The sequence below is a fragment of the Perognathus longimembris genome, chromosome 11, assembly GCF_023159225.1.
Source record: "Perognathus longimembris pacificus isolate PPM17 chromosome 11, ASM2315922v1, whole genome shotgun sequence".
Lineage (NCBI taxonomy): Eukaryota > Metazoa > Chordata > Mammalia > Rodentia > Heteromyidae > Perognathus > Perognathus longimembris.
In genome coordinates this window covers 39777242-39803344 of record NC_063171.1, presented here as the reverse complement: position 1 = coordinate 39803344, position 26103 = coordinate 39777242, and the positions used below count along the sequence as shown (strand labels likewise).

Below are 26103 nucleotides of genomic sequence, written 5' to 3'. Positions count from 1 at the left end.
GGTGATGGGCCCATGACCTGCAGAGAGGGCCTGGAAACAGGAGGAAAGACTCTGGGGGGGGGGGGGGGGAAGGGGTGAGGGACAAAAGGGAGAAAAACGACCTTCACCTCCTAGAGCTTCCTGGATGTGGATACTTCAGCTTTCCAGGCCCCTCTATTTAAGAGGAAACTCCTCCAGGCTCCTCCCAGACAAACTGCAGACTCCCCTTCCTACCTAAGCCAGGCTCCGGATGGGAGGGCCCAAACTCCCTTCTGTGGCTCTCCAACGGAAGTGGATGGGTGAGAGCCCTCTAGGGGGGCATTTTCCCCTCTCGGAACAAGAGCCTTGTGTAGACCCTTGCTGTTTGGAAAGAGCCTCTGGGCCTACAGCCAATAAAGACTGAATTTCCTGGGATTTCATCAGCCCCATCCCATGAGCTAATCCCAAACAGAGAGCCAGAAGGATGTGTCAGCTAGAGAATTTTCAGGACCACAAATCAGAGCCTGATATCTTAAAGGGCCCATTACTTGCTCTCTCCTAGCCAAAGTTAGAGGACTGTCTCACTCAAATGAATCTTCAGCCACACATGCCAAATAAACAGGTGCTGATTTTGCATGCTTATTTACATAGTTACTGGAATCTCCCAGCCTCCACCTCCTTTCCCTGAGCTTGTGCTTCAAGGTCCTACCCTCTTCTGGGAGTTCTATAGCCCTCATCCAGCTCCAGCTCTCTTCTCATTGGTCATTTATCCGAGTCATCCAAAGCCCATCCATAGTCCTTGGTCACTACCTCGGCATAAGGCTGTCAATCAGCTGATCTGCCCGCTCACCTTTGTGTCATTAACAATAATAAACAACTCCCATTCTTTTAGTTCTTTTCATCCCCTAATCTCTCCTCCATCCCAAGGATAAATCCTGTGCAGCTCTCAGGGAGAATGATATCTGATATTTAATCCGAAATGTTCAGGAAAATAGTGTTTCAGGAAGCCGAGAGACCCTTGGGGACTACAAAACCCCATAGCCTAGACCCATCGCTCCTCCCGCATCTAGGCCTGTGAACTACAAGTCCCCCCCCCCCCACCAAACTCACCGTTTGCTGAGGTCAGTGCAAGAGGAATGGGACAGATTCCCTGCTAACACAAAAGGAAAAGAGAAGTGTCCAGTTAAAGCCAGACAAAAGCGCCCAGGGCGGCCTCCCCCACCCCCTCCACCTGGATCAGGTTCCCAGGCTGCAGGTGCAGGTGACGCCATTCCTGAGGGCGGGCACCGGGGAGCAAGGATGGAGGGCGGGGTCTGATCACCGCACAACTAGAGAACTTAGGAACCAGGGTTAGATGAAGGATACTGGAGCCTGATATTTTAGTCCTGTTTCAGTGAATGGGGAGGACTGAGGTTTCACAGTGAGCTCCCAGTATTGCATCTTGGCGATGGGAGATTTAGAAAGCCTGACTTTGTCCGATGTCCCCAGCCTTTCATTGGCAAGAGGTGTCTAACCAGGCCAAACCCTGGAATTAAGAGCTTTCATTTGAATAAAGACATCTGGGGGCTGGGGTCCAAGGGTGAGTAGGTGGAGATAATCCAGGACATGTGGACCTGGCTCTGAGGACTTGGAGGGTGAGATGGGCCAGGGAAGGGGCCACCAGCACTTTGCTCCCCACTTTCACTCACCATCTGAATCTGAATAGTCCAAGAGGTAACTGAAGCTACTCATGGAAACAGACTTGGAAAGCATGCCACGGGTCCAGTGGTGCAAAGAGCCAGCAGATGGGTGACAGGAGCCCTGAGCCTAGAACACATCGAGAGTTCTCATACCAAAGTTGTGTCCACCTTTCCCTTATGTTCTTTGATTTCCCACTGCTTATCCCTTCTTTACAGCCCAGCCACCCAAACCTGGCACCAGGGGCTCAGGCCTATAATCCTAGCTACTCAGGAGGCTGAGATCTGGGATTCTGGTTTGAAGTCTGCCCAGGCAGAAAAGTCCATGAAGACTCTTATCTCCAATTAACCACACACACACACACACACACACACACACACACACACACACACAAAAAGCCTGAAGGGAAGCTGTGGTTCAAATGGTAAAGTGCTAGCCTTGAGGATGAAAACTCAAGGACAGAGCCCAGGCCTAGAGTTCAAACCCTGAACCAGCACAAAAACAAAACTAAACAAAAGGCGGCAGACTTTCCACCCTCATATTCCACTTGAAACCGTTGGGAAGCTATTCCTGTTACACAGATTTGTTACTGGGCATCAGCAAACTCAAACCTTCTTTTTAAATTATTACTTAAATTGCCACATAATGATCATATACTTTTGAAGTTCAATGTGATGTTTCAAAATATGTACACATCATCTATCAGGCTTATTTTTTTGTTGATTTTTAGTTTGGGGGATTTTTTTGAGGCAGAGTCTTACTATGTAGCCAAGGCTGGCTTTGAACTCTTAATCTCCTTGCCGCTCAGCAAGTGTTGAGATTGCAAGCATCATGCCCAGTCTTCTCTCTCTCTCTCTCTCTCTCTCTCTTTCTTATTTGTGTGTATGTATGTGCATGTGTGTGCGCATGCTTGAGCATGTGCGCACACGCGCCAGTCCAGGGGCTTGAACTCAGGGCCTGGGCACTGTCCCTGAGCTGCTTTTGCTCACATAGCTCCACTTCTGGCTCTTTTAGTAGGCGTTAACTAGAGATAAGAACCTCACAGACTTTCCTGCCTGGGCTTCAAACCAAGATCCTCATATCTCAGCTTCCTGAGTAGCTAAGATCACAGGTATGAGCCACCAGTGCCTGGGTTTTATTTTCTCCTCTTTGATTCAGGTTTGTTGTGTAGGCTGACCTTGAACAACAATCCTGCCTTGGCCTCCATGACTTCCCAAGGGCTGGGATTACACATATTCTGCTCCCATGCCTAAGTTTTCTTCTTCATCTTCCTTGTCTTCTTTCTTTCTTTTCCTTCCCCTTCCTTCCTTCCTTCCTTCCTTCTTTCCTTCCTTCCTTCCTTCCTTCCTTCCTTCCTTCCTTCCTTCCTTCCTTTCCTTTCTTTCTTTCTTCCTTCCTTTTTTTCTTTTCTTCTGCTATTATTGAGTTTAAATTCAGGGCCCACTATTATTGAGGCTTAAACTCAGGGCTTGGGCGCTATCCTTGAGCTTTTGTGTTCAGGGCTGGGGCTCTACCACTTGAGCCACAACTCCACTTCTGGCTTTTTGGTTAATTGAGGATAAGAGTCTCCCAAACTTTTCTGCCTGGACTGGCTTTTTGAGCCTCCTATCTTAACCTCCTGATTAGCTTTTTTTTTTTCTTCTTTTTTTGCTTGATCATGGGGCTTGAATTCAGGGCCTGGGCACTGTCCCTGAGCTTTTTTGCTTAAGGCTAGCATTCTACTACTTTGAGCCACAGCTCCACTTCTGGTCTTCTGGTAGTTAATTGGAGTCTCACAGACTTTCCTCCTCAGGCTGGCTTCAAACCATAATCCTTAGACCTCAGCCTCCAGAGTAGCTAAGATTATAGGCATGAGCCACCAGCACCTGGCAAAAGATACTTTTAAACTGTATAATAATGAAAAGGCTTTGGAAAATAGCCAAAGTGATATTTCAAGTACAATTCATAGCCTTAAATTGCCTATATTAAAATTTTTTAATAATTGAAAATTAATTAGTTATGTCAACTTAGGAAGTTAGAAAAAAAACAACAGAATAATCCCAAAGAAAACAAAATATCATGCAAGTGAAAGCAGAAGTTGGCCGCCAATCTCTAAACCATATAATCCTAGTTACTCAGGAGGCTGAGATCTGAGAATTGAGATTTGGAGCTAGACCAGGTAGAAGAATTCTCAAGATTCAGGGAATATGGCCTAGTGGCAAGAATGCTTCGATTCCCCGGCACCACATATATAGAAAACAGCCAGAAGTGGCGCTGTGGCTCAAGTGGCAGAGTGCTAGCCTTGAGCAAGAAGAAGCCAGGGACAGTGCTCAGGCCCTGAGTCCAAGGCCCAGGACTGGCAAAAAGAAAAAGATTTCTCAAGATTCTTATCTCCAGTTAACCAGCAAAAAGCCAGAACTGGAGGTGTGGCTCAAGTGGTAAAGTGCCAGCCTTGTGTGAAAAAGCCAGTGAGTCTAAGACCTTGAGTTCAAGCCCTAACAAATAAACAAGTAAACAAATCAACAAAATACAGAAGTCAATGAAATAAATGGTAGACAAACTCAAAATAAGATTAGTAGAGAGTTATGCTTCAGGAATAGACAAATCAACACGTAAACCTCTGATAGAAATGACGAAGGCAGAAATTAAATTTGAATTAAAAAAGTAAACATGGGGCTGGGAATATGGCCTAGTGGCAAGAGTGCTTGCCTCCTACACATGAAGCTCTCAGTTCGATTCCCCAGCACCACATATATGAAAACGGCCAGAAGGGGCGCTCTGGCTCAGGTGGCAGAGTGCTAGCCTTGAGCGGGAAGAAACCAGGGACGGTGCTCAGGCCCTGAGTCCAAGGCCCAGGACTGGCCAAAAAAAAAAAAAAAAGTAAACATAACTACCCGAAGGTCAACAAAGGAAGAAAAGAGAATGCTACCTACCAACTTCATGCCAATAGTTCCAAAAATGCAACTAAAATAAGACAAATTGTTACAAATGTATGTATATATAACTTACCAAAACCGAATCAAGAGAAAATCTGAATGGTCCTATCAAAGAAATGGAATAAATCATTAATCTTTCTTTTAACAGAACAAAACAAAAATATCAGGCCAAATAGTTTTGGAGAGATCTTTCAAGAACAGATCATATGAACATAAATTCTTCCAAAGAAGAGAAAACAAAAATTAAAACACTCCAATTGTCCCTACATGGGAAATATAACAAATATAACCTTGATTCTAAAACTAACATGGGGGCTGCGGATATGGCCTAGTGGCAAGAGTGCTTGCCTCGTATACATGAATCCCTGGGTTTGATTCCCAAGCACCACATATATAGAAAATGGCCAGAAGTGGCGCTGTGGCTCAAATGGCAGAGTGCTAGCCTTGCGCAAAAAGAAGCCAGGGACAGTGCTCAGGCCCTGAGTTCAAGCCCCAGGACTGGCAAAAAAAAAAAAAAAAACAACAAAGTAAAACTAACATGGACAATATAACCAAGGAAAAGTATGGGCCAATGTCTTTCATAGACATGAAATACAAAAATCCATAATAAAATTTTAGCATTTTAGGGGCTGGGAATGTGGCTTAGTGGTAAAGTGCTTGCCTAGCATGCATGAAGCCTTGGGTTCAATTCCTCAGTACATATAAGCAGAAAAACCTGGAACTGTGTCTCAAGTGATAAGAGTGCTAGCCTTGAACAGAAGTTCAGGGACAGTGCCCAGGCCCTGAGTTCAAGCCCAGGACTGGCAAAAAAAAATAAAATAAATAAAATAAAATAAATTTTTCTAGCATTTTAAATGGTCACTATTCGAAGCTTCTCTTAAGAAGGGCTATCTCGTCACTTTTTCAGTCTAGCCTGGCCTGCAACTATGATGAAGAGAATATGACAGAAGTGACATTATGTTAATTCTTTTTTGAGACTTGGCTTCAAGAATCCTTAATATTTTTCTCTTAGAATACCATTTCTGTTGGGCGCTGGTGGTTCACACCTGTGATCCTAACTACTCAGGAGGCTGAGATCTGAGGATCATGGTTGAAAGCTAGTCTGGGCAAGGAATTCCATGACATTTCGTATCTCCAATTAACTACCAGAAAACTGGAAATGAAGCTGTGGCTCAATGAAGTGGCAAAATGCTAGCCTTGAACAGAAAAGCTAAGGGACAGTGCCCAATCCTTGAGGTCAAGCCCCATGAGGAAAAAAAAAGGCCAAAAAAAATTCCCATCTAAAGACTCTAGGCTAGCATTCAAGAGAGCCATATAAATGAAAAGCAAGATATTACAACTGGCAACTTGACAACTGATAGGTATAAGACAATTATTCCTGAACAACAGTACTATTCAAGCTACTAGAGGACAGCAGCCCCAGGAAAAAGTACAAAAAAGCCATTAGCTAAGCTTAGCTCAAATTACATACCCATAGAATTGTCACCCATAAAATAATTTTTCTTAAGCCAAACTTATGGAGTTGCTTTATGATATAGAAATCGGTAATTGGTAGCATGAATAGAACTCAGCAATGGTATATATATGGTATATATATATATATAATATATATATATATCTTTTTTGTCTGTCTTTGTGGTGCCAGGATCAAACCCAGGACCTAGCACATACACTGTACTATATCCCAAGCCTTGAGACTGTCTTGACCAAGTTGCATATATCCTGATAATACAAGGATGATTTGACATAAGAAAATATCTACATGTAATTTACCTCAATCACATGTTAAAAGAGAAAAAATGTAAACGTCTCAGCAAATGCAGAAAAGCATAAGATGAATGAGAACATTCATTCTAAAATAAAAACCATGGCAATTGGGATAATAGGAATTCTCCTTAATCTAATAACATCTTTCACAGCTGAATGCTGATGGCTTCACATCTGCCATCTTAGCTAAATAGGAGGCTGAGATTGTAAGGCTCATGGTCATAGGTCAACCAGGACAGAAAATCTGCAAGACTCCATCTCAGCGGAAGAAGCTGACTGTGAAAGTATGTGTCTGTCATCCCAGCCTTGACAGGAAGCTTGAAATAAGGAGGATCCAAGTCTGGACACACACATAGGCAGGAAGTAAGACTATCTCAACAATAATCAGCATGTAAAATGCAACAAGGCAACTCAACATATACGAAACAGGATTAGTGTTCAGAATATACAAAGAACAAATTTAAAACAAAGAAAACAACCTGAGCCAGGCACTGGTGGCTCACGCCTGTAATCCCAGCTACTCTGGAAGCTGAGATCTGAGGATCCCATTGGGGTTCTAAGCCAGCCTGGGCAGGAAAGTCCATGAGAATCTTATCTCCAATCAACCACCTGAAAACTGGAAATGAAGCTGTGGCTCAAAGTGGCAGAAAAGCTCAGGGACAAGTGCCCAGACCCTGAATTCAAGCCCCACAACTAACAACAACAACAAAAAGCCACTCAATAGTAAAGTAGGCAAAATATATGTACATAAAATTTGTATTTGTAGTAAGGGTGGTTCAGATTTTAAGACTACAATGAAATTGTGTGTGCGTGTGTGTGTGTGTGTGTGTGTGCATGTGTGCTGGGCATGGAAAGCAGGTCCTCTCTCATGCTAAAGCAGCACTCTACCACTGATGTACACCCTCATTTCCACAATGAGATTGTAATTAAGAAGTTCAGGATGGGGTTGGGAATGTGGTTTAATGGTAGAGTGCTTGCCTAGCATGCATGAAGCCCTGGGTTCGATTCCTCAGTACCACATAAACAGAAAAAAAAAAAAAAAAGCCAAAGTGGCACTGTGGCTCAAGCAGTAGAGTGCTAGCCTTAAGCAAAAACTCAGAGACTGTGCCAGGCCTTGAGCTCAAGCCCCAGAACTGGCAAAAAAAAAAAAAAAAAAGGGAGGAGGAGAAGGAGGAGGAGGAGTTGATGATAGCCAGGCACTGGTGGCTCATGCCTATAATCCCAGCTACTCAGGAGGTTGAGGTCTGAGGATCATGTTTCAAAGTGAGCTCTGGTGGGAAAGGCTATGAGACTCTTATTTCCAATTAACCACCAGAAAATTGGAGGTGGTGCTGTGGCTCAAAGTGGTAGACTGCTAAAAGCTCAGTGATAGCATCCAGGCCCTGAGAGTTCAAGCCCCACAAGCGACAAAAAAAAAATATGTCAGTGACAAATGTTGAGGAGGATATGGATCAGAGGAAACTCATATTCTGTGCTGATAGGAATGGAAAACAACTTGTTATGTAAAAATGCATATCTGCACAATCTATGATAGAACAATCCTACTAAGAGGTATAAATGCTGAAGAAATTCTCACAAATATGCAACAAAAATGGAAGAAAGGCTGTTGACAGAGCATTCTTCATGACAGTAAACAATGCCAGTGTCAATAATCCTAGCTACTCTGGAGGCTGAGATCTGAGAATCATGATTCTCAAGAAATCTATGAGACTCTTATCTCCAGCCAACCATCAAAAAAGCTAGAAGTAGGGGCTGGGAATATGGCCTAGTGGCAAGAGTGCTTGCCTCATATACATGAAGCCCTGGGTTCGATTCCCCAGCACCACATATATAGAAAATGGCCAGAAGTGGCGCTGTGGCTCAAGTGGTGAAGTGCTATCCTTGAGCAAAAAGAAGCCAGGGACAGTGCTCAGGCCCTGAGTTCAAGCCCAGGACTGGAAAAAAAAAAAGCTAGAAGTAGAGCTGTGGCTCAAGTAGTAGTAGCAAAAATGCTCAGGGAGAGCTGGGAATATGGCCTAATGGCAAGAGTGCTTGCCTCGTATACATGAAGCCCTGGGTTAGATTCCTCAGCACCACATATATAGAAAAGGCCAGAAGTGGCGCTGTGTCTCAAGTGGTAGAGTGCTAGCCTTGAGCAAAAAGAAACCAGGGACAGTGCTCAGGCCCTGAGTTCAAGCCCCAGGACTGGCAAAAAACAAAACAAAACTGCTCAGGGACAGCACCCAGTTCAAGCCCCAGGACCAATGCATGCAATACATACACACATACAATCTAAGCAAATATGTATGAACATTAGAATAGAATTAAAATGAATGACAGTAACAATTTATAACACAGTAACAATGTGCATATATTTGTGTTAAAACCATTTTTTTGGCAATACTGCATTTTGAATTCAGGGTTTCATTTTTGCTACCACATAAGCAACATCTCCACTCCCAAGCAATTGTGGGGGAGGGGTATTATTGGGACTTTAACTTAGGGCCTAGGAACTGTCCCTTAGCTTTTTCACTCATGGCTACTGCTCTTCCACTTGAGCCACAGCTTTACTTCCAGCATTTTGGTGGATAATTGGAGATAAGAATTGAACAGACTTCCCTGCCCTAGCTGGCTTAGAACCACAACCCTTGGAGCTCAGCCTCCTGAGTAGCTAAAATTACAGGAATGAGCCACCAGCACATGGCTCCAAACAATTATTTTTTTTTGCCAGTCATCCTGGGACTTGAACTCAGGTCCTGAGCACTGTCCCTGGCTTCTTTTTGCTCAAAGCTAGAGCTCTACCACTTGAGCCACAGCGCCACTTCCAGCTTTTTTTCTGTACATGTGATGCTGAGAAGTTGAACCTAGGGCTTCATGTACATTAGGCATGCACTCTACCACTAGGTCACATTCCCAGCCCCCAAGCAATTTTTTAAGTGGTAAATAATAAAACTGAAGACAGTGGTTATCTTTGGTGGAGAGACTAGAGAATAAGAGAAAGGAGACTCTCAAAAAAAAAAAAAAAAGCCAGAAATGGACCTGTGGCTCAAGGGGTAGAGCTCTAGCCTTGAGCAAAAGAAGCTCAGGGAAGCTGGTATGCAGATGGCTCACGCCTGTAATCCTAGCTACTCAGAAGGCTGAGATCTGAGGATTGAGGTTCAAACCCAGCCTGGGCAGGAAAGTCCAAGAAACTCTTATCTCCAATTAACCACCAGGAAAAAACAAAAAACAGATGTGGCTCAAAGTAGTAGCGCACTAGCCTTGAGCTGAAGAGCTCAGGGACAGTGCCCAGGACCAGAGTTCAAGCCCCACAACGACAAAAAAAACAAAACAAAACAAAAAAACAAACTGAGAGACAGTGCTCAGGCTCTAGTTCAAGTCCTAGTGCTGGCACATACACACACAAAAAAAAAGATAGTTTTGTTATTTTGACTTTTGGAAAGATGAAATAAATTTCTTCAATTGGTAAATGAAGGATCTAGGAGTTAGATAAAATAATTCTTTTTTTTTTTGGTGCTGGGAATATGGCCTAGTGGCAAGAGTGCTTGCCTCGCATACATGAAGCCCTGGGTTCGATTCCCCAGTACCACATATAAAGAAACGGCCAGAAGTGGCGCTGTGGCTCAAGTGGCAGGGTGCTAGCCTTGAGCAAAAGGAAGCCAGGGACAGTGCTCAGGCCCTGAGTCCAAGGCCCAGGACTGGCAAAAAAAAAAAAAATTCTTTTTTTTTTCTACTATGCCATGCTGGAATGGGGATGGGAGACTTGTAGAGACATGGATGGAGAAAAGCAATTATGCAATATTAGGAGTTCTTGCTATTTCCCTGGCATACTGGGCACATTGACTCTCAGCATCCTCCCAACTATAAGTACCCTACAGTGAGGCTAGTGTTGGAACCTCTAGGCAGATAAGGAATGAGATAGAGGGGAAACAACTCTTTTTTTTTTTTTTTTTTTTTTGGCCAGTCCTGGGGCTTGGACTCAGGGCCTGAGCACTGTCCCTGACTTCTTTTTGCTCAAGGCTAGCACTCTGCCACTTGAGCCACAGCGCCACTTCTGGCCATTTTCTGTATATGTGGTGCTGGGGAATTGAACCCAGGGCCTCATGTATGTGAGGCAAGCACTCTACCACTAGACCATATTCCCAGCCCGGGACACATCTTTTAACCACCGGGCTTGATCATGTCAGGGATTCTCAGCTAACAGATCCAGTAGTGACTCCTAAGCCCCTCCATGTATCCGCAGTGACCCTGAGATCTTGAGACACCCCTTCCCTAGTTATATTCCCTCCCTCCCTTCAGCTCTCCTCCCTTTTCCTGGGTTCAATAACCCAGGAGAATAATAAGCAATCGCTCCACAACTGAACTATCCCCTCGGCATTCTATATGCTTTGTCCATCAATACGCCTACAACTATCTTGTTAGAGCAGTATTGTATTTTGGAGGGTACCAGATGCCAAGTTTCATCCCACAAACACTAAGTTCAGCTCAAACTGTGGGAAACCTAGGACCACAGAAAGAAGTGGTTATAACCACTGGAGGAACAGGGAGCTTTTAAGGAAAGAACAGAGATATCTACATCAACACAGAGACAGAGACATAGAAAGGAAGAAACAGAGAGTCTTAGAGAAAGACACAAAGGCAGGGTACCGAGTCAGGAACAGAGAATACAAACCCTAAGAAGCAGACAGAGGGGTACAGATAAGATTCAGATCCAGTCAGATGGAGTCAGAGTAGTGCCCGGGCAGAGCGAAACCCAGCAGCTGGCAGAACAGAAGAGACACAGAGCGGTGTTAGACAGGCACAGGGAAGGAGAGGGGGAGTAAGGCAAGGGCTTCCATGGGGGTCTGTCATACCAGGTGGGAGGATTGGCCACTCTGCTGCTGTGCTCCCAGAAAAGTGTCCAGTTTCTCTTGGCTCTGCAGAAAGGGGGCTTCCTGGGGGCCTGGGCATCCCGGTGGCTGCAGTCTCCTCCTGAAACACACATTACCACCACTGCCCTCTGTAGCCAGTGATCAGTGTTGGGCACCAGGGAAGAATACTGCTTTAGCCCAGCCCGTTGTTTGCCCCCCAGCCCAACCCTTCCTGTTGGCATAGGCACAGGCCAGACCCAAACAGGCCTCCCTTTGGTGCTCTGCTTTGGCAGATCTGCAGAGCTGGCTATGGACAAGGGTGGCCCCTACTGTCAAAGTACAGTACTGCCCTCCATAGGAGAGCCAGTCTGGGAAGGGTGGAAAGGCAAGCTGCCCCACCCCTTTCCCTCTTGACCTAAGGTACAGAATTCATGCCTGATCACCAGATCATGAGGTTGGTGACACCTGAGACAACCCGAGATTGACACTCTATATATGATACCAAGCATCTCTGGCCTTCAACTAGAGGCTCATAGGAAGGTGCTATAAGTTGTGTGTGTTTGTGTGTGTGCGCGTGCATGCGCGCGCTGCTATTGGGTGAGACTTGGACTCAAGGCCCAAGTACTGCCTCTTAGATTTTATACTCAAGGCTGTCACTCTACCACTTGAGCCATAGCTTCACTTCCAGCTTTTTGGTGTTTAATTTGAAATAAGTCTTCACGAGCCAGGCACTGATAGCTCATACCTGTAATCTTAGTTACTCAGGAGGCTGAGATCTGAGGATCATGGTTCAAAACCAGCCCATGCAGGAAAGTCCCTGAGACTCTTATCTCCAATTAGCTAGAAAAATCCAGAAGTGAAGCTGTGACTGAAAATGGTAGAACACTAGCCTTGAGCGCAAAAGCTCAGGGACAATGCTCAGGCCTTGAGTTCAATCCCCAGGAATGGAAAGAAAGAGGGCAGGGGATTATGGATTTTCCTGCCCATGCTGGCTTTGAACTGTGATCCTCAGATCTCAGCCTCTTGAGTAGATAGGATTACAAGAGTGAGCCACCAGCACCCAGCTAGTCTTTTAGGCATTACTTTTTACTGAGTTCCCACCCAAGCCAATTCAGGGAAAAGGTTCAGGGTCCTCTCCCCTCATTCAGCCCAGAAAGTGGTGCACAGAAGCTCAACAATATTAGTCCACTCACCAGAACCTAAGGGAACTTGTCCAAGGGGACCATTGCCAAAGCAGAGTGACAGTGTCCTTCCATGGCTAGCAAAGTCCTATGATGACCACTCATACTGATCTCTTCCCATGGACCCCTTGGACCTTCTCTTTCTGACTTCCTCTATCTTTGGGGAAGTGGTCAGGGATTTTCCAGGGGAGAAGGAAGAGATGGCTCCCAAGAATATTGCAGAACTATGAACAAGAATGGCTGTAACCCCATTGCAGCCCTGTAAATTAGTCAGGAAAATTTGAAACTGCCTCTACCTGAAACTAGCAGGTGGGCAGAAATCTGGGAATGGAGTAGGCCCTACACCCCAACCCTGAGCCTTTTTCTCTCAGGAATCCTTCTAAAATCTTCCAGCCTCAATTTCCTCCTATGTAAAATGAGGAGGCTCGGTCACATGATCTATTTTTGGAAGCTTTGACCTCGTAGTGTGGGTCTATGAAACCCAATGTGTGCCAGGTGCTGGTGGCTCACACCTGTAATCCTAGCTACCTAGGAGGCCGAGATCTGAGGATTGTGGCTTAAACTCAGGCCAGGCAGGACAGTATGGGAGAGTCTTATCTCCAATTAACCACCAGAAAATCAGAAGTAGCACTGTGGCTCAAAGTGGAAGAGGGCTAGCCTTGAGTGGAAAAGCACAGGGACAGCCCGTGGCCCTGAGTTCAAGTCTCACCACACACACACACACCCCAAAGTAGGACCCAAGCATCCTAATACTTACTCCAACACTACACCTTCTTCTTGGTCCTACCTCTACCTACCTGTAAGATCAGGTATAAAGAAAGAGGTAGGGTCACCAGGAAGGGTCCCATTTTAGAAGTCAGACTCCCTCCTTCCTATAAGCTCGGTTCTGATTCTCCAGGGAAAGGTCTAGAAGCCCAGATGTCCTTAACTCCTGCCATTCATTTTTTTGTTTGGTTTTTGCTAGTCCTGGGGCTTGAACTCAGGGCCTGGGCACTGTCCTTAAGCTCTTTTTGCTCAAGGCTAGCATTCTACCACTTGAGCCACAGTGCCATTTCCAGCTTTTTCTGTGTATGTGGTACTGAGGAATCGAACCCAGGGCTTTGTGCATGTGAGGCAAGCACTCTACCACCAAGCCAAACTCCTGGCTCCCTCCTGCCATTCTTAAGAGGCAAATGTCTCCCTAGAAAGATCAAGAGGAGCCAAAGACACCAGGATATTACTTCCCAATCACTTTCTCCAAGATCCAGGTCTTGAAGGAAGGAGAGACTCCTTAAGGCTCCTTAGGGACTTACCTGCTCAGCGGGTCCTGGGGTTCTCTGTCAGGACCCCAACTATGTCTTTTGAAGGGGTCATAGGTGTGGCTATGGGCACGAAATGCCCCTGATCTTCTGAGGGTTAAAGTGTGGAAGCCATTTTCCTCTTCCTTTTTTCCTTCTCTCTCCTCCTCTTCCTCCTCCCCTTCCTCCTCCTCTTCCTCCAGCTGCTCTCTGGATTCCACTGCAGACAGGCAGCGGCGAATACGACTTTGGGGTACCAGGTCTCCACCTGCAAGGAACACCTCTGGGACAGTTGTGTTCATGGGAGGCGCACACTGGCCAGTCTGAATCAAGAAATAAAGAAGGGTGAGCAGAGTTCTAGAATGTTGGAACTTGAAGGATGTCACAGACAGACGAGGCTTCAGAGCATCTAGTCACTCATTTTACTGAGACATAGAATTGAAGAATAGATGCTCAGCTTCATGATGTTGACTGTTTGTAGAGTTAAGTCTGGAACTTGGGTTTTCTGGTTCCTCATCTAATGATATATTCTTTCTAATACACAAAGAGATTTTTGCAGAGCATGCCGAGGTGTCGTTCACACCTGTAGTCCCAAGACTTGGGAGGCAGGAAGAGGACTGTAAACTCCAGACCATCCTAGACTACATACACGAGATTCTACCTAAAAAAGTAAATAATAAAGTAAAATAGGTCCCTGTTTGTTCATAATTATTTAATTTTCTCAATAACTAGATGGCAAAGCTAAGGGAAATATATGCCAAGATAAGAGAAATATTATTTATATCTATCCTCAAGGAATTCACATTCCAGTGGGTGAATGTGTACAATGTGCACGTTTACACATGTATACATGTGTATACACAGGAAAAAGCACAAGTCACAAATGACTGGTTAAAGTATAACAGATGACACAAGAAAAATTTTTATCAAAGCCAAGTGCCAATAGCTCACACCTGTAATCCTAGTTATTCAGGAGGCTGAGATCTGAGAATTGTGGTTAGAAGCCAGTATGGGTGAGAAAGTCCATGAGAATCTTATCTACAATTAACCAGCAAAAAGCCAGAAGTGGAGTTGTGGCTCGAGTGGTAGAGCTCCAGCACTGAGAAAAATAGCTAAAGGAGAGCACCTAGGCCCTGAATTCAAAGAGAATTTTTGGCTATCAAAAGATTGAGCACGGGGGCTGGGAATATGGCCTAGTGGCAAGAGTACTTGCCTCCTACACATGAAGCTCTCGGTTCGATTCCCCAGCACCACATATATGGAAAACAGCCAGAAGGGGCGCTGTGGCTCAGGTGGCAGAGTCCTAGCCTTGAGCAGGAAGAAGCCAGGGACTGTGCTCAGGCCCTGAGTCCAAGGCCCAGGACTGGCAAAAAAAAAAAAAAAGAAATAAAAAAGCGTGAGCATGGGCTGGGAATATGGCCTAGTGGCAGGAGTGCTTGTCTCGCATACATGAAGCCCAGGGTTCAATTCCCCAGCACCACATGTACAGAAAAAGAAGTGAGCACATCTTACCCACTGGGAGATGCAAAGAAGGGATGCATAAGGAAGGAGTTCACCTCTGAGGGTGAATGGAGGAGAGTGATTAGGATATGGTCAAGGGAAAGAAGATCCTAGACCAATAAAATAGCAGTGGGGAAAAGGTTCATAAGTGAGAAAGGGTTATGAATTCCTCTACGACCATGTTTATATGAGAAGTGAGAAGCCATTCTGACCTCTTCCCACATCAGTGAGAAGGGCTGGAAGCGTCAGCCACATCCCACTCATTTCCTCCCCTCTTCTGCCCACCGCTCTCTCTCTGGAAGTAGGGCTAGCCTCAGTGCAGTGGAGAGTAAGAACATTCAAGTACTCTTCAAGTTGAAAATAAAGCCTCATTCCAGAAAGAAGTACCAAGACTGCCAAAGTACCAAGATGGTAGAGGGGCGGAAACACTTGGATAGATATCCTGGAGGCCAGGTCTCTAGACATGCTCGCAGGGGGTCTCCCAGGCTCCTTTCTCCCAGGACTGCTCCAAGTACTCAGATGTTAGAGTACCCAGGAAGACCCCAAGGCTGTGAATCTGAATTCCCTCTCTTCCCAGGTTTTCTGTGGGAGTGTCAGGCCTTCTACAAGTTGTCATAACCCCCAGGAAAGTCCAGGTTCCCTCCTTCTCCCCCTCCCTGCCTCCCTTGTTCAGTGCTCCCACCGCTCCCAGAGCTACTGGGAAGAAAGTACTTGTAGCTGTGGAGACTGTGTGTGTTTTTCAACATTCCCTGACTTCCCTCAGCTTCTAAGTATCAACCACCACCACCACAATAATAATAGCTTTTTTATTATTAATAGCACAATGTCAATTGCATAGCGTGTATTATCATCTTATCTCAACATCCTTACAAGGTAAATATCATTACTCTCATTTTGTACATGATTCTAAGGCTCAAAAATTTAAGCAAGATTGTGTGACTTATGAAGGCAACAGAACTCGCAAATGCAGTTCTGGATTAGATCAGCCACCATTAGACCCTATTCTGGAAGAGATCAGATGCTGAAGAAATTCTATTCTTTTTTCTTTTTTTTTTTTGCCAGTCCTGGGCCTTGAACTCAGGGCCTGAGCACTGTCCCTGGCTTCTTTTTTGCTCAAGGCTAGCACTCTGCCACTTGAGCCACAGCGCCACTTCTGGCCATTTTCTGTATATGTGGTGCTGAGGAATCGAACCCAGGGCCTCATGTATACGAGGCAAGCACTCTTGCCACTAGGCCATATTCCCAGCCCCAGAAATTATATTCTTGGAGTTTTGAACAACAGGTATCTTTCTCTGTTTCAATATGTTAAAGCTTTCCTTCTAGCATCCAACAGAATAAAAAATTGTTGATGATTAGTGCAATCAGTGAAGATTACACACTCAGAAAAGAGGGTCCTGAGAAAGACAGGAGGAAGATAAGTGACTACTTAGAGCCCTTCCTGTTTGCCCTTCCTCCCTCAAATATCTATTCCTAGACCTATTTCTGAATCTCCTATCTGTGCCTCAGCGGAAACAATGATGTGACATGATATGATCTCATTCAGGAGCTAAATATAGCCATTGTGTGAGACCCAGCCAGGACTCTCCCTTGCACCATTTCCTGAACTCAGGAGACAGGGGATGATGGTGGGCTGAGTGCCTGCTGAGGAAAGGACAAGCAAGGAATGGAAGTTCAGCTTGAATTTCAGAAAATGGAAGAGGGAATGTCTCTGTGAGGGTGTTAAGGAAGCCTTGCTAAAACTCATCTCTGAAGGAAAGAACAATTATTGGCATTATAATATGGGAAGGGATAGGAGGGGGGCTGGGGATATGGCCTAGTGGCAAGAGTGCTTGCCTCATATACATGAAACCCTGGATTCAATTCCCCAGCACCACATATACAGAAAACGGCCAGAAGTGGCGCTGTGGCTCAAGTGGCAGAGTGTTAGCCTTGAGCAAAAAGAAGCCAGGGACAGTGCTCAGGTCCTGAGTCCAAGCCCCAAGACTGGCCAAAAAATAAATAAATAAAAAACATAAAAATAAATGAATCTTAAAAAAAAAAAAAAAAGAGCAAGGGAGGGTTGGGAATGTGGCTTAGTGGTAGAGTGCTTGCCTAGCATGCATGAAGCCCTGGGTTCAATTCCTCAGTACCACAGAAAAAGCCGGAAGTAGAGCTGTGGCTCAAGTGGTAGAGTGCTAACTTTGAGTAAAAGCAGCTCAGGGACAGTGTTCAGGCCCTGAGTCCAAGCTCCAGGATGGGCGGGTGGGGGGGTGACTGAAAATTGAAATGAGGAGGTAAAGGAGAAGCTGCAGAGCCAGCAGATTCTATTCACAAGAGACTAAGAACGAAATGCTGGAAGAAGGATGGATCTTTGAGAAGAGGTTGGACTGCATTTGGTTTGAACTTGGGAGAAGGGTGCAGGGCACTCAAGATCTTAAGATCAGCAGTGAGGCATAGCTCAATGCTAGAGTAGGTGGTAGATAGTCTCATTAACTCCTCTTTCCTGCATGGGAAGCAGGAAATGATATTTTTTCATTTTGCCAGAAAATGATATTTTTTCATTTTGCCAGAATTTAACTCTGTGAAGCCAGGGGCCGGTGGCTCACACCTGTAATCCTAGCTACTCAGGAGACTGAGATCTGAGGATCAAGGTTTGAAGCCAGCCCAGGCAGAAAAGTCCCTGTGGGACTCTTATTTCCAATAAACTACTCAAAAAAGCCAGATGTGGCATTGTGGCTCAAGTGGTAGAGCACTAACCTTGAACACAAACAGGCTCAGGGACAGTGCCCAGGCCCTGAGTTCAAGTTGCAGGACCAATCAAAAAAAACAAAGAAAGGGGCTGGGGATATGGCCTAGTGGCAAGAGTGCCTGCCTCGGATACACGAGGCCCTAGGTTCGATTCCCCAGCACCACATATACAGAAAACGGCCAGAACCAGCGCTGTGGCTCAAGCGGCAGAGTGCTAGCCTTGAGCAGGAAGAAGCCAGGGACAGTGCTCAGGCCCTGAGTCCAAGGCCCAGGACTGGCAAAAAAAAAAAAAACAAAAAACAAAAAAAAAAAAACAAAAAAACAAAGAAAGAAAAAGAAGTTTGGGCTGGGAATGTGGCTTAGTGGTAGAGTGCTTGCCTAGCATACAGGAAGCCCTGGGTTCCATTCCTCAGCACCACATAAACAGAAAAGGCCGGAAGTGGTTTTGTGGCTCAAGTGGTAGAGTGGTAGCCTTGAGCAAAAAGAAGACAGGGACAGTGCTCAGGCCCTGAGTTCAAGCCCCAGGACTGGAAACAAACAAACAAACAAAAAGTTTAACCCTGTGACCAAATGTAGCAGGCACAGGGTGGGTGCTACAGTTCAAGCCACATTTCCGCTCTGGGAGAATAGCAAGACACTCAAGGTCTTCCCAGTTGGCCTCTATTTCTGTCATCTTTCTAGCCCCCTAGTCTTCTTTACCTAGTGAGCACATCCTGGTTACTCTTTTCTCCATCCCAGGGTTGTTTTATGTTTGTTTGTTTGTTTTGTTTTTCCATTTCTGAGGATTGGACTCAGGGCCTGAGCACTGTCCCTGAGCTTCTTTTGCTCAAGGCTAACACTCTACCACTTGAGCCAGAGCATCACTTTCGGCTTTTTCTGTTTATTTTTTTATTATTTTTTATTTTTTGGCCAGTCTTGGGCCACTCTGCCACTTGAGCCACAGCGCCGCTTCTGGCCGTTTTCTGTATATGTGGTGCTGGGGAATCGAACCTAGGGCCTCGTGTATCCGAGGCAGGCACTCTTGCCACTAGGCTATATCCCCAGCCCCGGCTTTTTCTGTTTATGTGGTACTGAGGAATCAAACCCAGGGCTTCATGCGTACTAGGTGCACCTGAGGTGCACCATATTGTTTTATTCAGAGAGAGACAGAGACAGAGAGAGACAGAGAGAAGATAGGAAAGTCATATGACATTAGCACAATCATGGCTGTCGCTAGCTGGTTGTCATAAACAGTGTCCAATAGAAAAATGTGCATGCATCTAAGCAAGAACAACAAATAATAGCTTTACATATGGGTGCTAGTGGCTCATGCGTGTAATCCTAGCTACTTAGGAGGCTGAGATCTGAGGATCAAGGTTTAAAGCTATCCTCAGGAGGCAAATCTGAAAAACTCATCTCCAATGAACCAGAAAAAAAAAATTAAAGGTATGGTTCAAATGGTAGAACATAGCCTTTAATGAAAAAGCCAAGCAAGATTGAGTTCAAGCCTCAGTACTAGTACACACACACACACACACACACACACACACACACAGAGTTTTTCTGTCCTATGGAACCTGCTGAATCCTGTAAAACTGTCTCCTTCAAACTGAAGAAAGTGATAGAATAGGGCTGGGGATATGGCCTAGTGTTACAGTGCTTGCCTCGTATACATGAAACCTTGGGTTCCATTCCTCAGCAGCACATATATAGAAAATGGCCAGAAGTGGCACTGTGGCTCAAGTGGCAGAGTGCTAGCCTTGAGCAAAAAGAAGTCAGGGACAGTGCTCAGGCCCTGAGTCCAAGCCCCAGGACTGGCAAAAAAAAAAAAAAAAAGAAAAAAATGAAACAACAACAACAAAAAGAAAGTGATAGAATAGCTCCAGGTAATTTAGAACAGGGGTCAACAAACTATAACCCATGGGCTAGATCTGTCCCATTTCATTGTTTATTTATTTATTTATTTTTGCCAGTCCTGTGGCTTGGGCTGAGCACTGTCCCTGGCTTCTTTTCGCTCAAGGCTAACAATGTATCACTGAGCCACAGCAACACTTTCTCAGCTTTTTCTGTTTATGTGGTGCTGAGGAATTGAACCCAGGGCTTCATGCATGCAAGGCAAGCATTCTACTGCTAAGCCATATTCCTAGCTCCTGCTATCTTTTTAAATGGTTGAAATAATAAAAAGAATACTTTGAGACACATGAAATTCAAATTTTACTACTCAAAGTTTTTTTAAACAGCTGTGACCATTCATTTGCATATGGTTAGCTAGGTTGACAGTTATGACAGAGACCATGTGGCTCACAAAGCCTAAAATATTTTTAGGTGTTTACAGAAAAAGTTTGTAGACTTAAGATCTGGAGAAACCGAGTCTCAAAATCCCAGGAAGAGGAGTGATATTGACCAAGAGGCATTGTATTCATAACCTGAGTTGTGGAATTAGAATGTCTTTGTATAACTACTTAAAAAAAATCTCATTTGTCCTTGGATTTCCTGTTATCTTAGAAGTCTGAAGGGAGTGATGGGGCAGGCAGGGCTCTGATTATGTTTGCTACCAGCAAACAGTGGGAGTACCTGCCACCAGCATCTAAAAGCTAAACACCGAGGACTGGGGTCTGTGCTGATTTTCTCTATTGAAGCTTGGGAGATTTCTTGCATCTGGCTCTGGGGTCTTAAATCTCCTGAGGCAGGGGGAAATAATAGAGAAGACCTCCCAGGCATAAAAAGTAGATAATAAAGATTGGAGAGGAACGGGAGAGGCCAGAGGACATAGCTTACTGGATCTTTCTTCATGCCTCCTGGCCCTGAAGGAACAGGGTCACAGAAAATCCTTTGATGGGTCAAAATTTAACTTACTATTTTTTTAATCCCATAGAAAGTAAACCATTAATCCAAGAGTGCCTGGCAGAGAGGGTAGAGCAGAGCTTCTTTTAGAAGCAGCAGCCTTCAAGGAAAGAAGGCTCCACAAACTAGTTTTGTCCTGCCCCTGTGCCCTGGAGAATCCCAGGAGTGCCCAAGTATCTTTCCCCTGCCTTGACTGAGTCCTGGAACCATTCTGGTTTTCTCACCAACTGTCAGAAAGGTGTACAATCCCCCAAATGAAAGGAAAGATAGAGAGGACACATGCATTCATCAAATGTTACTATAGAACCTATCAAATGTCAGGTTCAGAGAAGAGGACCTACCAGAAAAATCTACGTACAAATGGAAGAGTGGAAAGTGTCTAAAATAGGCAAAAGCATCTGCTCAGATAAGCATCCAGGTTGATTTTTTTCTCTCTTCCTTTTCTCCTTTCCTTCTTTCTTTCCTTCCTTCCTTCCTTCCTTCCTTCCTTCCTTCCTTCCTTCCTTCCTTCCTTCCTTTCTTCCTTCCTCCCTCCCTTCCTTCCTTCCTCTCTCTCTCTCTCTCTCTCTTTTTCTTGTTTGTTTGTTTTTTGTGCCAGTACTGGGGCTTGAACTCAGGGCCTGTGCACTCACCCTTGGATGAGGCTCTACTAGTTGAGCTATGCGTTCACTTCTGGCTCTTTGCAGGTTAATTGGTGATAAGAGTCTGGTAGATTTGTCTGCCCAAGATAACTTCAGCTCATGATCCTCAGATTACAGCCTTCGGAGTAGCTAAGTTAAAGGTACGAGTCACAGACACTTGGTTGATTCTTGACTGGCATTCACCTCCATGAAGGCCCAAAGGGCAGAGTTACCAATTTTATTGTTAGTAAATTCTAGAAATTCAACCCTAGCCAGACAGTTAAGCATCCCCAGCCCTTAATCTAACTATATTCCCTCTACTAAGTCAGCAAGAAGACATCTCAAACACCCACTTCAACCTCAGAATTTCACTGCTTTGGACTTCCAAAAGTGGCTACCCGGTTTTTTTGTTTCACTAGTCCTGGGGCTTGAACTCGGGGCTTGAGCACTGTCCTTGTGTTTCTTTTGCTCAAGGCTAGCACTCTACCACTTGAGCCACATTGCTACTTCCATCTTTTTCTGTTTATGTGGTACTGAGGAATCAAACCCAGGGCTTTATGCATGCTAAGCACATTCCCAGCCCACTTTTTGTTTGTTTCTGCTGGGCCTGGGGCTTGAACTCTGGGCCTGGGTGCTGTCCCTGAGCTTCTTTTGCTGGAGGCAAACACTCTACCATTTGAACCACAGCACCACTTCTGTTTGGAGTTTCCTGTCTGGACTGGCTTTGAACCTAGATACTCAGATATCAGTCTTCTTAGTAACTAGGATTAAAGTGGTGAGACACCAGCGCCCAGCCTTGTATTGTTTCTTTCTAAATACGTTTTTCTTCTTTGCAAAATGGACTTAGAGACCCTGACTTCTTTCTTTCTCCTGGGTCTATGACTGTCTGTTTGCTCTGCCAGAGCCCTAGGTCCCCAGCTAGCCCATGATGTAAAAAGGACAGGAAAGAAAAGGAGCAAGACTAGCTAGTCTTCCACCTCCTGCCAATTTCTTGGCATGCACTTTGAGTGTTGTGCCAGAAGGGTGGGGCAAAGAGGGTCTGAGGTCCAGAGGGACACACCTGAGAAGACTTTGGCCATGGTGACCCAAGGAATTAACCCATCAAGAACCCAATTCAAGAAACAGTTAAACATAATAGGAAGATCAGGAAACTCCTAACTGAATGGATAGGACAATCTAGTAGACCCTTGCTTTGAGGTATGAGTGGATGGCCCTTTAAATCTCATAATTAACTCTCTGGAATAAAAGGAATATTAGACCTAAGAGGTGCCTGAGTGAATTAGGATCCCAAAGTTTTAAGATCTAGAGCCACCCTTGGTATCCATGAGTCCTGAGTAGGAAAGAGACCAAAAGACAATAAAACAGTCTTTTGTGTGATATGAACTTGAATCTGAGCCTTATAACTACAATTTACTCAATAGACATACTTTCTCTAAAACTGATAATTAATATAGGGTAAGTCAACCCTATAGGATTATAAGGACTAGAGAAGAATATATATAGAGAAAGGATTTAGTATAACTTGTCAATTGTGTAAGCTTGTCAACTTGTACAAGTTGTATGAATTAACCATTGACCATTATGATTTATTTCCCTATTTTCACACACATACACACACAACCCCCTAGTTAAAAATGAGAATAGAACATAGGTAGTTCCTGAAGTATGAATTGTTCCCTGTTTCTGAGGTATGATAGCAAAGGGTTCCTGGACATCTCTACTTCAGGGGAATACCCATTCATCAGGTAAGGACCCAGAAAGGGAAAAAGAAAACTCACCAATCCTGGGAGATAGCCCAAAGATGGGAGACCTGTTCCTGCCCTCCGTTGGTGACTTCAATAAAAGAAAGAGTCCAGCTTCAAGTCGCCCCGTTAAGGATCCAGGCCAGCACCTTGTTGGGGGTTCCTCTCTCTGGGTGCTTCTAAGAGAACTGCTCATGGTACAGAAGTTTGCATAGGAGACAGGAGGGACTCATTCCAGCCCATACCAGCTGCCTCTTCAACTGCTCAAGCCCTTCCCTTCCCCACCCTACTTCAAACACCCTAGACAGTGCTATGCCCAGGCCTTTAACCTCTTCTGTGCCACTACCCTGTCCTCAGCATTTCCCAAACAAAGGGCTGCTACAGGCTCAGGCTCCTATGAAAACAGGTGTAGGAAGCCAATCTGGGATCACCCTGAGGGGAGAGGGTGTGGGAATGTGATGTCCAGGGAACTTTCACCCTCTCTCCAACAGGGAAAGGGAGAAACTGGGGGTGGGGGCAGACAAAGAGGGCATGTCAGGAAAGAGCCGCTGCTGGCAGCCTACTCAACAAGGTCTTATCCAGGTCAGCAGGATACTTTGAACTCTCAAAGTTGGCTTCAAAACTGCTCACAGGTCCCTTTAAGAGGCAGGTTATGGTGGTGGAGGAGGAAAGATTGCATTTTGTGTATGTGTGATGAAAGTGCAGGGAAAACCAATTGCCAAAGCAGCTTCATCTGAGGAGGGCCCTAGTCTCAGCCAATAGGAACAGGGTGGCCAAGCAGCTCAGCACCGAGAACTCATGGCACGGCTTGTTGTGGATACCAGGCAGCAGGATATTTGACCAGCTTCCTCCACCCCTTTTCCTGATAACATTCAGGGGAGGGGTGGCTGACTCACCTTTACTTATTTATTTACCATTTAGGCAGATTGGACTTGCTGAGGTAATGGGGAGCACCCACCACCCTGACTCCTGCTGGGTCCTGCGGACTAATGGGAAAGGCTGGTCGGAGTTGGGAAATCTTGACTGCCTCGGCTAGTTCACTAGCTCTGGGACCTAACTTGCCTATTAGCTGCATTTCCAGCTTCTGTATAATGCGGATGTTAAACAAGAAATGTGCAAATGATGGGTTCATAGTACTGACTCAATAAGGCTGCTATTTGCTGGTGACCTTGGATAAGCCATTTTACCTCATCATTCTTGATCTATAAAATGAGGGTTAAATTGGGTGACCTATGATCATTCTTTGCTCTTAAATTCTTACTCTAGACAAGAGGAAAAAGGGAGCTGCTGCCAGATGTAGAACTATGAGCCCTTCCCTTCCTGTCTGATCCCCAAGCTACATATGAGAAAGTGACAGTGTTCCTTACTTCATGAGAATGCAGGAAACATCTGCACCATCTTATTGGCAAGGGGTCCTCAGAAGTTCTTTCCTTAATAAAGTTAAGCACAGATGCCTCATGTCTGTAATCCTAGCTACTCAGGAGGCTAAGATCCAGAGGATCAAGGTTTGAATGCAGAAAAGTCCCTACGACTCCAACTCCAAAATAACCAACAAAAAGCTGGGCTGTAAGTATGATTCAAGTGGTAGAGCACCAGCCAAGCAAGCAAGGCAAGTAGGTGTGAGGCCTTGAGTTCAAACCCTAGTTCTGACAATAAATAAATATAATAAATCCCCTCATTAAACTTTCTCAGTTGTCCCAATGAGGAAATAGGCTCCAAGATGGGGAGGTATTATCTTAGGTCGTACAGTCATGAGTGGGCATGATGGGGCTGGGCGCTAGCACTCCTGCTTCTCTGGTCAGAGCCACCTCCACCTGTCCCTGACAACTTCCCCTCCTCCACTGCATTGTTCTACCACTCTTGCCTGGTCTCATTCATTTTCTTCAGAGAACAAAAGGCCTAGTACAGGGCTGGGAATGTGGCTTAGTAGTAGAGTGCTTGCCTAGCATGCAAGAAGCACTGGGTTTGATTCCTCAGTACCACATACACAGAAAAAGAAGTGGTGCTGTGGCTCAAGTGGTAGAGTGCTAGCCTTGAGCAAAAGCAGCTCAGGGACAGTGCCTAGGCCCTGAGAGTTCAAGCCCCAGGATTGGCAAAAAAAAAAAAAAAAAAAAAAAAAAACAACCAAAAAACAAAAGGCCTAGTCCACGAGGAGGATGGAAATGAAGCCACCTGGCTCCTCTTGGTACTGGGGCTATGTGTGGGTGAGCAGATACCAGCTGAGTCTGGATGATGTGGGAGGGTGGAGGGGATCTGACAAACGTTGGAGTGGGGTTATTATCTGTATTGCCTTTTAGGGAGGAGCCTCCGTTTGGGTACTCATTCCCAGGGCGGATGTGAGATCAAGTGCTTACTTTTTCTTCTCTTCCTGCAGATCTGCACACCACTCCCAAGATGAGGGCTCACAACCTCCACAGGGTGGTTTTCTAATAGAGTGGAGGAGTGCGGTCTGCCATTCGTCCTATCAGATTACCTCAAGATGTTGAGGCTCAGTCCTAAAGCTAACTATTCCAGCTAAGTGTCTATAGATTTTTTAAAGCACTTACATTGTCCAACACCACTACTTAAGGGAGGTCAAATTCCACCTGACTCCAAGGAAGCTGATCTCTTGAGAGATTAATTATCTGGTTTTGGCTTCTTTGCAAGGTGCCCATTGACACATACTGCCTTCACAATGCTGCTCTTGTCATTTGTGGTCTTCTGCATTACCCACCTAGTCTCTTTTCCCCCTAACAAGTACCAGGGAACAAAGTTCTACAAGGAAAGGTAAAGATAGGACTCTGCCCAGACTACAGACAGAGGAAGAAGCACTGTACTTTCCAGTTGCAAAGGTCATTTTTTGTCTTCTAAACCAAAGCTGTCCTCCCATAGGTTAACCATATTTCCAGAAGAGACTACAGATGGAAAACAGCAAGTTCCCTCCTTCAGAAATGAACATGTCAACACTAGCAAGACGATGTGCATCAAATTAACTCCCTTTCCCTTCTTCACACCTGTTCCCAACCCAGAGTCCCTGATCCACTGTCCCCTTTTCCTGAGCATTTTCCAGCATTTCCACGAAAGGAATAGTATGAACCAAAGCAAACC

At 45.1% G+C, this 26103-nt stretch overlaps 1 protein-coding gene across 8 annotated transcripts in view; it reads right to left on the bottom strand.

Annotated features, from left to right (window-relative positions):
• Arhgef2 (Rho/Rac guanine nucleotide exchange factor 2) overlaps positions 1–13925 on the bottom strand; it is a 45330-nt gene extending 31405 nt beyond the window's left edge. For 3 of the 8 annotated variants that reach the window (XM_048356440.1, XM_048356443.1, XM_048356442.1), the window contains exons 1-4: positions 13620–13925; positions 11150–11267; positions 1647–1764; positions 1069–1111 (exon numbers count right to left, since the gene is read on the bottom strand). In XM_048356440.1, coding sequence (XP_048212397.1) covers positions 1069–1111; positions 1647–1764; positions 11150–11267; positions 13620–13906 — 566 coding nt within the window. In that variant the 5' untranslated portion in view covers positions 13907–13925. Of the gene's footprint in view, positions 1–8; positions 36–101; positions 1011–1068; positions 1112–1189; positions 1208–1646; positions 1765–11149; positions 11268–13619 lie in introns of those variants that run through there. The other 5 variants (XM_048356441.1, XM_048356445.1, XM_048356447.1 and 2 more) reach the window with 5 other exon arrangements.
• Between the last annotated feature and the right edge of the window lie 12178 nt (positions 13926–26103).